General features: G+C 32.1%; 1 protein-coding gene across 5 annotated transcripts in view; it reads right to left on the bottom strand.

Moving 5' to 3' along the window:
- Orp8 (Oxysterol-binding protein-related protein 8) overlaps positions 1–12,480 on the bottom strand; it is a 103,405-nt gene that overhangs the window by 36,347 nt on the left and 54,578 nt on the right. For all 5 annotated transcript variants that reach the window (XM_080160592.1, XM_080160594.1, XM_080160591.1 and 2 more), the window contains 5 exons: positions 10,539–10,625; positions 7,744–7,792; positions 7,460–7,542; positions 3,905–4,017; positions 3,411–3,503 (listed from right to left, as the gene is read on the bottom strand). In XM_080160592.1, coding sequence (XP_080016718.1) covers positions 3,411–3,503; positions 3,905–4,017; positions 7,460–7,542; positions 7,744–7,792; positions 10,539–10,625 — 425 coding nt within the window. The remainder of the gene's footprint in view (positions 1–3,410; positions 3,504–3,904; positions 4,018–7,459; positions 7,543–7,743; positions 7,793–10,538; positions 10,626–12,480) is intronic.

Below are 12,480 nucleotides of genomic sequence, written 5' to 3' on the forward strand. Positions count from 1 at the left end.
TATTTTATTTTATTATTATTTAAGGATTGGGCATTGAAAGAAAAAGATGAATGTAAAGGAAGGGAAGATAAATGTTTATGAATAATGCAAGATATTTATCAATGACCAAGACTATGCATTAAACCCTTATGACAACTAATGTGCACTAATAATAAATACAATCTGCATTTAGTGTTGACGAATGGGGTATAACATTTTCATCAGATATGCTTGCTCTAGGGGTGCAATAGTTATAAATGATGAAAATTAAATATCCAATTTATAACTACTATGTAATGTATACAAATCGTATAAAACATTAGTTTTACTCTTAATCATTATACAACTCCGCATGATGGAATGGGAGGAATATTGGATCTAAAAAAATGGAAGCAAAAGTTTTACATTAATAATATACTCATTTAATCTTGAATAATAATGAGATATGCCATGGTCTTTCAATTATAGTTCGGTGTTTCATATAAAAATCTTTGGAAGCCATATTCTGTACCAAAATCTATTTTTTGTGACCAAAGACAAAGGAGTATTTGATTTTTAAATGTTATATCCATAGATATTATAACCATTACAGGCATATAAATAGATGAATCAGTGTACTGTACACAATTTGCTTGTTTGTGTGCGTTCTCCAGTGTGTGTTTGTGTGTATAAGTAAGTAAACAAGGGTGTACACAGGATAATTGTCCGGGCATATCAAGTCTTGAAAAAAAAATATATTAGAAACAATGTAAAATAAGCTTCTAAAAAAGTTTGATTTGAAGTCCAGTATCTGTTGAAGTGAAATGGCCAAAAAAAGTATTCCTGTTCATGAGTCCATGATTCATCGGGTGTGTAGTTGCTAAAGAGCCCCCCCCCCCTGGTAACTTCCATTTACAAATAATTTTGGTAAGTAATAACATCTGTAACTTGTTTTAAAAGGAAAGCAAGGGGAAGCGGTAACTTGTGCTGCAATAATCATTTGCGTTTCTGGTGATTTGAATATGACACCAAACGGAAGTTATGACACACCCCTATTTTTGGGCCAAAGTTTTCGGGGATCTTATTTTATTATGCATTGCTTAACATAATGGTTACTCACTATCCATCAATACAGAAATAATTTGCTTTTGTACTGTAAATAAAAGAAGGAAGGGAATAAATATTTGAAGTACGGTTGGCAATCCGTATCCGAATCCGAGATCCGGAATTCGCCCAATTTTTGGTCAATTTTGGAATCCGAATCCGGAATCCGTTTTTTAATAGCGGATTCGGATTCTTAATTGGTGGGCTAAAATTAGCGTCTTGAGTTTTTTTCTTTCAACTCCCGCTTTTTAAAGGCAAAGATTATCATCATTATATATAAAATCTTTTAAAATCTGGTTCAATTCTCGGAAGTGAATTATAGAAAACACCAAAAACATTGATTTTTAGGACATATGTAGCACTTAATTTTTAAAATCTTTTTAAAAAGCTTTTTAAAATATTTCTAGAATCAGGAATCAGCCAAAAATAAGAATCCGCCATTTTTTTGGACGGATTCTTGTAAGAATCCGAATCCGGTCCGAAAATTTGACGGATTGCCATCCCTAATTTGGAGAACAAATAGTTTTCGGGTAGCTTAAAAAAACAACTTAAAAAATACTTATTATATTGAATCTAACTATACTATAAGGCACTAAGGTTTATAAACGAATGAAAAGATTGAGTTCTCCATTTTTGGGAAAATTAATTAATATCAGTGTTGCGGATCCGGATCTGGATCCGCAAGGATCCGCATGTTTTTGAGTCCAAGGATCCGGATCCGGATCCTGGGGTATAAATTTATGGAAAAATCTACCTAAATTTATATAAAATAGTCACTTACCGGCTCAAGGAGGACATCATCTCAGACATTCTCGTGATGAGAGCCAATCTTTAAGGTTTAGGTTCAGACTTGAAAATTAAAAGTATTTTTGACTTCGAGATTAAAGAATAAATATTTTTTGAAAAATTTGGTGATTTTATTTTTATTGTCAAGGATCCGGATTCGCATTGACCAAATTTGGAGGATCCGGATCCGCATACAATCAATGCGGATCCACAACACTGATTAATATCAGGGAATGTTTTTTACCTAAGTGAAATTGTTTTCCTTAAAGCTTAGGGGAGCCTCTGCTAGTAAGTTAAAAAAGCATTAAGCTTTTTTTTTGTTTGAACCAAATGCTACACATAAGAGGGGGGGGGGGGGGGGGAAGTTTTGACACATTTGCGTAAACAATGAATATAGGCTTTATCTTTGGACTGAAAATTTAACATTTAGAGGTCAACTTATGAAACAAAATATGCCTCTTTTTAAATGTTATTTACATATTTGAAGAAAAAAAAATGCTTATTTTTTTAATAAGTTGACCTCTATCTCTAAAAATATTTTAATTCTTATTTTTACGTGTCCAGGGACCACCCGGAGGCCTGCAGCTCCTAAACCTGGAGGTCTATTTAAAAAATCTTAATACTTAGGAAAATTTATCACATATAAGAATGATTTTATCTTTAATAACCTATCCTGACAGTCCAAAGATAAAGCCTTTATTCACTGTTTACGCAAATGTGTCAGAAATCCCCCCCCCCCCCTCCTCTTAATAGGCTGTTTGTGTTTTTTAGGGAGCTTAGTTTAAGCCATGGGGTGGTTTATAGCTTTGGATCATGCATCCCTTCACCAAATTATTAGGCCCCTAGAAGATATTGACCCAGCTGTTTGTACTAAAATGCATCAAGTTGGCATATGGATTCTTTCAATAAAAGCTTTAGACCTATTCAAGCATACGTCTGGGTTGGGTCCCGAAAGCTCAACTGGTACAAACGTTAAATCCACAACTTATTGCTGCAAACGGCTATTAAGAAACAAAATTTATATTTTAAATTACTGAATTAAACACCTGATTTAATTGATTAAAATTTATTTGTTAGGTTTTCCTGATAAAACCAATACATTAATGACGTTAATCATTATATTTTGTTTTGCTTTTAAGTTTAACACTTTGGGATAATGGTCCAGAATCCTGGCGAACAATACTTATTAGGTTATTTAAATCAAACCAACTTGCTTTATTTTCTTTCTCGTTGATTTATCTGACAAGATGATAATTTTTAAAAAAAAAATTCACAATTTAAAATAATGAATGAATAGCTACCATTTTTTAATAAGTAAATTAAAAAAGTTTAGCGCGGGAATATTTTAAAAATTTCGTATTTTTGGGCGATAATTCTTGGAAGCGTTGTGGAATCCTCACCCAAAATGGTTATAAAGCTTTCCAGTACCTATGCTAAGCTACCCTGAAAGGAGAACCATAGCAGTTCGGCGGTTAGAAAGATCCTTTGGAACAGACAGATAGAAAAACAGACATTCTGTTACTTTATTATAAGGATTAAACCTATTTTGATGAATTTTGTTCCTATTAGAATCACTGGTAATATCGTTTCCATCGACTGAGTCTCCTGCATGACTTTGTCGGGTGGTTATATTCTTTTTCAACAAGGAAGAACACCTGCAAAAATATAACATTTTTCACCATGACACTTTGTTACAAATACATCACCTACTATCTTTATCTTCCTATAAACAAATCTGGGTACTTTCTCACAAAGTACCTATTAAGCACTCAACCCCCACCCCCCTCATTTTATGAATAAATTGAAAATAAGAGGGAAAGAGGGTTATTTTTTGCCCTCTGCACTGGCCCTAACCTTTCATTGCCTAATCCGTCGGTGTCCTAACTCTGCGAGAAAACCCCTTATCCTAGTGTACCTAACCTAAAGTAATGAACATATTTCAATTTATTTAAAATATTATATAGGGGGGTGGGCGATTATTTGTGAAAACGCCAAACTTTGCCTCAGCATAAATATTAACCGAGGACAATTAAAACTTCACAAATGGCAACGTTACCTTAAGGCAAGTTCCAGAGCGTCCATCCAGCATTTGCCAGCAGCGTTTGTTGGGGCCCGGAATATCAGGTGGGAGGTGGGCAGCGGTTGTACAACAGCGCCGATATTTTCACCCTGGAAAAACAATAATTTTTGATACTCGTATGACTACCTGACCCTTGATCTATAATTATCAATGTTTATATGATACTCATACTCGTGCTCAATCATCGATCAATCAAACAACAACTTTTCCCCTTACAAGTTTACAAACTTTTAAATGGAATCCCCCCCCCCCTATTCCTTGTTTTCGCTATCTCTCTATCTACTTTTCTCTCCTTCTCTTGTCTATATTCTCTCTTTCCTCTTTTCATTTATCTTCCAAAAAGAGAAAGAGAAATGCATTCTGATAAACAAAAAAGATTAATTTAAAATGTCCAATTAAATTTTCAGTCATTTCTGTTATGCTTTCTCTCTTTTATAAAAGTAAAAGGATCTGTGTCTGTATGTCGGTCTATCTGTACCAAAGGATCGTGCTAACCGCTGAACCGAGATGGTTTTTCGTTACAGTGTAGCTTCCTAAAAGTTCTAGAAAGTTTTTTTAAAAATCGATTTTGGGATAGGGTACGACCACCAAGTTAAATAGCCCTAGGAACTTTTTTTTTGCTTTTTCTTGTTAAAACAAATAGATTCAATAGAGGCCTCTAGGGGCGTAGCAGCTAGTCTTCTCATCAAGAAACAGGGGAAATATAACTATGTAAATAAAAGTAATAATTTCTCTCCTAACCTTAGAATTACAATCCATATCCCTACTATTCATATAGGTCTATGTTTGTAAATGTATGTGCGTGTGTATGTGTGAGTGTATTTGCATGGTATATAGATGAAATGTGGATTGGATTTATGCAAGAATAAAGATTCCTCTCCAATAGTTTCTTAGAATGGCTGACTTTAAAAACACCGATAGTTCCTTGAAATGGAGGGTTAAGAGTGCCACTTTTCCAAACACAAAAAGGAATTCGGTTCATAAAAATTGCCAAAGTAGTTGCTTTTATTGTGTAAAATAAACAGTAGGTGAACGCCTATTTCGAGGTACATAGACATTTAAAACATATTATCTTATCCTTATGTAATAAATATCTATTACTCTGGTTTAAATGCTAGAATGCATCCATACTTTAAGTGGTTTAAACTAAATTTTTAAGGATTTTATTTCATTAATTTTATCAATCCATTCTATTTAATTAATATAGGCGGTCTGTCCACAAAAAAAAGACATTAAGAAAGTTGTATCAAAGGATAGTTGAAGTTAATAAATTGCATTTTTATCTAATATTTAATGTAATTGTGCCAAACTAAATTTATTTTATTGTATTTTCAACCTCAATAAAAAATAACGTGGCAAACAAAAATTACAGAATTTTTATTTTGCATTGTAGTTGCTCTAAAGTACTTGTACAATGGGTAACTTTACCATATAGGGTTATTAATTTTTAACATTAAATCATGATATTTAATGAATAATAACTTCTAACCAGCCTATACGAACAACAAAATTAATTCGGAAAAAATCACTAAACCTAGACGTGGTTTACAGCTGTCGTTGGGGGGGGGGGGGGGGGGCAACACATTGACGACCTTTGATCTGCCCCAAAATATTATTTTAGATTTATTTCGCTTGCTTTTAATACCTTACACCTGACTAACTGTTCAAACTCATATACAAGCAATTTTATAATTAATAGGATTAATATATATACCATGTTGTAAAACTGTACACATAATTACAATAAATTGGTAGGTAATTTATTTCTAAATCAATACTATGCATAGGTAAATTATTTTGTAAATTAACACTCCGATTAGTGTTCATTCAATTCCACACATTATCACATGCGTTAGTGCTTTTTTTAAGTAAAAGACAAAGCAGCAAAAAAAATTTAAAAAGTTGAAAACCACCGATTTTTTTTTTGCTTTTTTATCGCCAAACTATACATTTTAAAATCATTGGAGACGAGCTTATATATTTGCCCAAGAAAATTTCCCTCAAATTTGCACTTGACACTAAAAATGAAAATATTGTCTCAACTGATTTAAAATGGTCTATTTTGACTAGAAAAAGTAGACGAAAATGTGAAGGTTTAGCTGCCGTTTTTTACATTTGTAAATTGTACCTCAACAAAGCAACTGCCATTACAAATCCCAGCGCTGTAACTCTTTATTTAGAGCTAGCGGCTTCGCCCCTAGCTTCTAGGGGCTTTTTTCCCCCAAGAGGAAATAAAAAAAATGATGCGAGTATTACCTACCAAGCCGAAAAAATTGCGAATGAGTCGCCAATCCCAGCCAAAAAGATTGCGTATGAATCGCCAATTTTCGCGAATGATTGGCGAATACGTAGAATATATGCCAAAAAAATTTGTGGGGGGGTATTTTTTGTTTTTTGGGGGGTTGGGGGTGTCCCACCCCTCATGAAAATAGCCTAAAACTACCACAGGACTAGTAAGTATATTATCTAAAGAGTAGAATCCAATCGGTTCAGTGGTTACCGAGATCTTAAGGGACGGACAGACATAATTCTACTTTGTATTATAGATGAGTTTCTTTGAGTTACTAAAAGTGCCCCCCCTCCCCCCAAAAAATTTTCTTGCACAAAAAGGTTTTCTTTTGTTTGTATAGAAAACCAGGCAGTGAAGCAAAAACCAAATAAGAGAATTATAAATATTTAATCATGTGGATATTTGTTTTCTGTGTTACTATAGGTCTATATTTGTGTATGAGTGTATATAATTTGCGCAGCAAATCTATTCTATTAATCCTTAGCTTATTTAATTTTGGGCAATAATTGGTGGGAAAATAACTTAAATTCTATTGTAATATCTCTGAATAAAGAAAATGTAAATTGTGTTTGCATATATTTCTATTAGTTTTTATGTAGAAATGCAAGTTTTAGATTCAAATTATCAAATTGCCCCCCAAAAATACTTTGAAATAGAAAAAAAACTAAAACAATTTTACGGTAGTTTTCTCAAGCCACGCGTGGCCTGTACATAATTGAATTTCGGATATTCTAGATTAATCGGATGCCTTATAATGCAAGTAGATTATACCAGTATAGTATACTTTTTATATCTCTATTTTTCCGTTTTGGCACTTTTTTCTTATTATTTCTTTTCACCATAACTAATATTAAATAACTAGAGGTTTCGCTCCTAGCATCTAGGGGCTCTATACTCTAGTCCTGTGTTAGTGAGGCCAGGGACAAAAATAAATCCTAAACCATCCTAAGACTTAAATCTAGAAATTAAATACCTAGTCTAAAACCAGGTTGGACCTATTTAATTGAAGTTTTCTTAAAATAGAGAATTAAATCGTTTTTTAAGATATAATCAAAAAAACTTACTACTACAAGGTTATATAATAGTCCTAGTGGCTTCGTCCTAGCGTCTAGACTAGCCCCCCCTTCCCAAGAAAATGCCCTGAGAAGCAAAACATTGTCGCTTTAGCAGTTACCGTAATATTAAGCTTCAGACGGACAGACATTTTTCTACTTTCTATAACAGAAAAAGCTAACTGTAACCTCTGGTCCTTTAGAAGCCCAAATACTTTGGTCCATAGGATGAAACAATTTGAAGCAGAATCCATCTTTTTTACTTGGACGCTCTAAAATAAAAAAAAATACATTTTTAAAACAAACATAGCAAGCTGTCTCATAGCATATATTCAACAAACGGAGAAAAATATACCATTATTTCTTTATTGTTAAGACTATAAAACTGAAGTTATTCTAGTTTATTCATGTGCGGACAAACGTAAGAATATACCAGTAATTACAATGAAGCAACGAATCTAAAAATGTCTTACCTATAAGCTCACATGTAGATAGAATAATGGTTCCAATCCAGTGGCTACTCTGAAATAGAATAAAAATAATAAGTAATGTAGATAAATGTCTTTTTTCAAGAATAACAATACTCAATACCTTTCCCTAGCTAAGGTAATGTGAAATATTTAAGTGCAGAGTAAAAGTAGCCTCTCTAAACTTAATTAAAGTCTAGACTAGCAAAAATACTTGGGAGATGGGCTCCTACAGTGAACAAGGACAATACTAAACAGATGGCGTAAAGAATCAACAAAATTCCAAATTGTAGTTTGTATTTAATTTAATATAGAACTTCACCCCCATGAGCAGAGATGGCATAAAAAAAACCACGTGGTTTTAATCAAGTGGTTTAAACAAAAAAAAAGCTTTAAAAAAACAAAAAAAACCAAGGTGGGATGGTTTAGATGGTTTTTTAAAAATATTTATGCAAAGGCCTATCTTTCCAGTTATATCTTTTTATAACGTAAATAATACAGTTAATAACTGTCAGTCAGAGTTGTCAAATCGGGCGGGCACTTTTGGGCGGGCGGTTTTGGGCTGCCATTTTTCGGGTCCTTTTGGGCAGATTTGGGCACCCCCCGTTTCGAGGGTGAGAAAAAGGGGGAGGGGGTGAAAAGGGGGAGGACAGGCCTATAATTTGGATATCATTAAAAAAACCAAAAAAACCTGGTTTTTATAAAAAAAAACAAAAAAAAACTGGTTTAAACCAAAAAAAACAACTGGTTTGATCTTTTTAAAAAAAACCTTGGTTTTTTTCATCTCTGCCCATGAGGGGTTAATTCTTCGAATATCTTAGGAGTAATATTTCTACCCCCACCCCTCCCTGCTCCCATTCCTACAAACGGTTTTGTAGTTTTATTTTTAATTAATTAAATTTAATTTTTAAGAATGGACAACAAATAAGAAACTTTCCAAAAATTTCAGCAAGAAAAAATGATTCCAAATTTATTAATATACAAGATATTTCAATTTATCACATAATGTTAGAAGAGATGCGCTTTTAAAAAGTCAATTTAAAGATACAGCAAAGAAGCAGAACCCAAAATCTACTGTTATATTTACTTTAAAAAGCTAAGAAACCAGTTTCACTTTTTACCATAATTAAATACAATTCAAAATGGAAGTAAGCAAGTGCTTGGAAAGGAACTTTAAAGTTAGAAAATAGAGACTATAGGACAACTATTTTCGTTTTCCCACCACTGAGTTCTTAAATATTTTCTTAATCTTAAAAGTACCTATTTTTTTCTTTTTCTTATTCAAAATTCCAGTACTTAATAAACATATTTAAGGTTCTTCACTTAAAAAAGCACTTTCTTTTTATATAACTATGGATGAAAAGCAAATAGCTAATTTTTTAATTAAAAGTTAAATTTATTAAATCATGAATGTAAGATATAGTTATTAATAACTTTTATTAGTTTATAGGATTTCAGCATAATCATAAAATCTTCTAGTTGGCTATTGTTCGTTTTATCATGCTGTTTTAATTTTAATTAAGAAAGCTAAAGTTAAGCATTTTCTTTACAAAAATTGAATCCATTCATCAATCAAAATCACCTTTATGAAAGGCTGTCAACAAGAAAAATAATGAGGTATTCATTCATGGCATATCAATTTTAAATTTAAAATAAACAGGAATATTTTTTAACCAAGCTTCAAAAATTTAAAAAAAACAATCTGTTTAATTGCATGACATTTGTCTGGAAGTCTTAGAAATAGTTCCTGTTACAGAGCCATATAAATTGTATTTTAGAGCTTACAAATGAATAAGATATATAATAAGTATAAAATTTCAAAAAGCTTCAGAATTATTTTATTAGGTATTTCTATTAAAATTATAGAATTCATATTATTTTATTATTTAGTGCCTTGTTTCTATAGAAAGAATTGCATAGAAGAAAAGTTTGAAATAACAAGAGAACTAGAAAAACTTGGACCAACCCCAAAAAGAATTCTCAGAAAACTGCTAAAAAACAATGTTTAAATTATTTATAACGAAAAACAAAATTTGATAATTTGGAGAAAATAACATTAGATACAAATCATTGAAACTTTATCTTTTGCTTTTTACTCCATTGCTTCCATCATTGGGAATATTCCCTTTCGTGACATCGCACCTTAAGGGGCGATTTGTCGTATTTTAAAAATGGCTTTTTATAGGTTATTTTAGGTTAGGTTACATTGGGTTTGGTAATTGACCCACAGGGTTAGGTAATTGGCCCCGCAGGGTTAGAGCCCCCCGCAGCAGGGGCTATAAATAGGAGAAAACCTACTGTGAAAAATACGAAGAATCGCCCCTTAAGGTGCGATGTCACGAAAGGGACTATACCCCCCATCATTTTCCATTTCTTGTCTATTGGCTAAATAGTAATTTACCGAAAAGTATGCGCACACACCAGTTCAACTTTGCCGAATTAAAAGAAGAGAAAAAGTTTAAATTTTGTCCATCAAGACATTAAAGAATGAAAATAGAAGGAAATAACTATAAATAGACGTGTTGCGTAGTTTTTACTTTTATTATAGAGGAGGCTTTAGAATTGTAAAAAGTAATAAAAAAGTTAGATTTCAAGTAAATTAAAAATTAAGGGAGGAAGAAGGGGGTGATTCTTGTTAAGATCTCGTAATCAAGGATATTTTTTAGATTTCTTGGAAGCTACAAATAAAATTGGGACTTTCTGGGAGACCTTCATACCTTGAATTTACAGATTATACCTCTACCTACAAATTATTGAATAAAGAAACAAACGTTTCCAAATCTACTCTACAAGTTTATTACCTTAGCTTTTGGGGATCTATAGAGGATGAGTAGTCCTGGTTTCAAAACACACCATAATTTTGTCCAACTCTTTAGGGAACCTCGCACCTAAAATTATTAAAATTATAGTCTAAAAAATACAACAGTGTTGCGGATCCGGATCCTGGGGTATAAATTTATGGAAAAATCTACTTAAATTTATATAAAATAGTCACATACAAAGGGGGGAGGCGGATGTGCCACTTTTTGAAACCAAAACTAAAGTGGCACATCCGCCTCCCCCCTTTTGAAATATCTGGTAACCTTGTTAAGATCAGCTGATTCACTCCCACACTCTTTTCTCTCATATTGTATTCGAGATTAAAGAAAAAATATTTTTTGAAAAATTTGGTGATTTTATTTTTATTGTCAAGGATCCGGATCCGCACTGACCAAATTTAGAGGATCCGGATCCGCATACAATCAATGCGGATCAACAACCCTGAAATAAAAAATAATAAAATAATAAGGATGTCAATATCATATTATCTCTTTATAATTAACTAGAGGCTACGCCCCTAGCATCTTGAGACTCAGTACTTAGTGGCAGAGAGGGGCTAGAAAAATAGCCTAAATCCATCACAGGACCGATATGAAGCTTACCTAAAATTGAGAACCCAATCGGTACAGTAGCTATTGAGATCTTAATCTTCAGACAAAACCCTTGTTGCTTTTTAAAGATTGCAATTTAATAAACAGATAGGAACACACTTATTACAACTGTAATTACGCTACTATCGCTGAATTATGTACCGTTTAAATGAATTAATCATCTAAAGTTTCGAATATTATCATTTTATTGCCTGTTGGTAATTCTATTGCACCAACCTTTCCATGACTTTATTTTGGGAGGGAAAAGATGTTATTAAAATAGTTACAGCCCATGTAAAAGTGTTCATAATGGAAGCTGTATTTAACGCATTTTGTCAGTTTTGCACCAAACGGGAATATAAAGATAAAGTTATAGGCTTGTACTAAGTTTCTCAAATTGTCTATTTAACAATAATTCTATTTAACAAATTCAATTCTTGTAATTAATAGTATTAATATTAGGAATACCAATTTTTATTGGTACCTTATTTTTAGAATAAACTAAGGCACCACAAAAATTGGTCATTAAGCTTATAGGAATATTTCATTTTTTAAATGATATGACCTTCTTTCTTTGCACAAAGGTTCCTAATAAAATTACAACATAAAAAGTTATAAAGCGATAACATGTTTATCTATAAGTGAAAATTCTAATTAAAATATCTGTCCATTTACATATCCTTTCATCCCTGACTAAATGATGGGGCTCAGCTTGAAGATAATAGTTATTGCACAGCGCGGCATTTAAAATGCAGCAGGGCTTGTAGTAATTTAGTAATTTATCTATTGGCAAACATGGTTATTAAGCTGTTAGCATAAGTGTCATGTTTTAATTTAGTTAATTAACCGGGGAATGGAAGGACAGAAGTGGGGATGTGGTAATTTATTACTGTCTTTAAATTTTACACTTAAATTTTTACAATTAAGTAAATTTACTTTTACATGATGCGATAAATCAAATGCTCTGTTTAAGTCAAACTGTTCAAAACTATTCTGACCGGAAAATTAAATCAGACTTGACGTTAAACCTTATTCATGTTTTCTTAAACAAGATTTGTTTGATAAGTTTTGAAACACAAATTGAACAAAAATAACAAAGCTTAACCAAATTTTATGATTGTAACATACAAATATTTATTTTAGATTTTAATGATCTCAGGATAAGACAATATTGTTTATTTTCCAGAAAGAATACTTACCTAATTAATTTTAAAATAAATGTAAAATTAATTCATGTTATATCAATTAAAATACATCATAAAAATACAGCTTTAATTTCATGTAACCAGGGACAATTTTCGTGTTAGGTGAAAGTTTTATCAGAGGTAAAGGA

Source organism: Acartia tonsa, chromosome 5 (assembly GCF_053477335.1).
Source record: "Acartia tonsa isolate MP-2025a chromosome 5, ASM5347733v1, whole genome shotgun sequence".
Lineage (NCBI taxonomy): Eukaryota > Metazoa > Arthropoda > Copepoda > Calanoida > Acartiidae > Acartia > Acartia tonsa.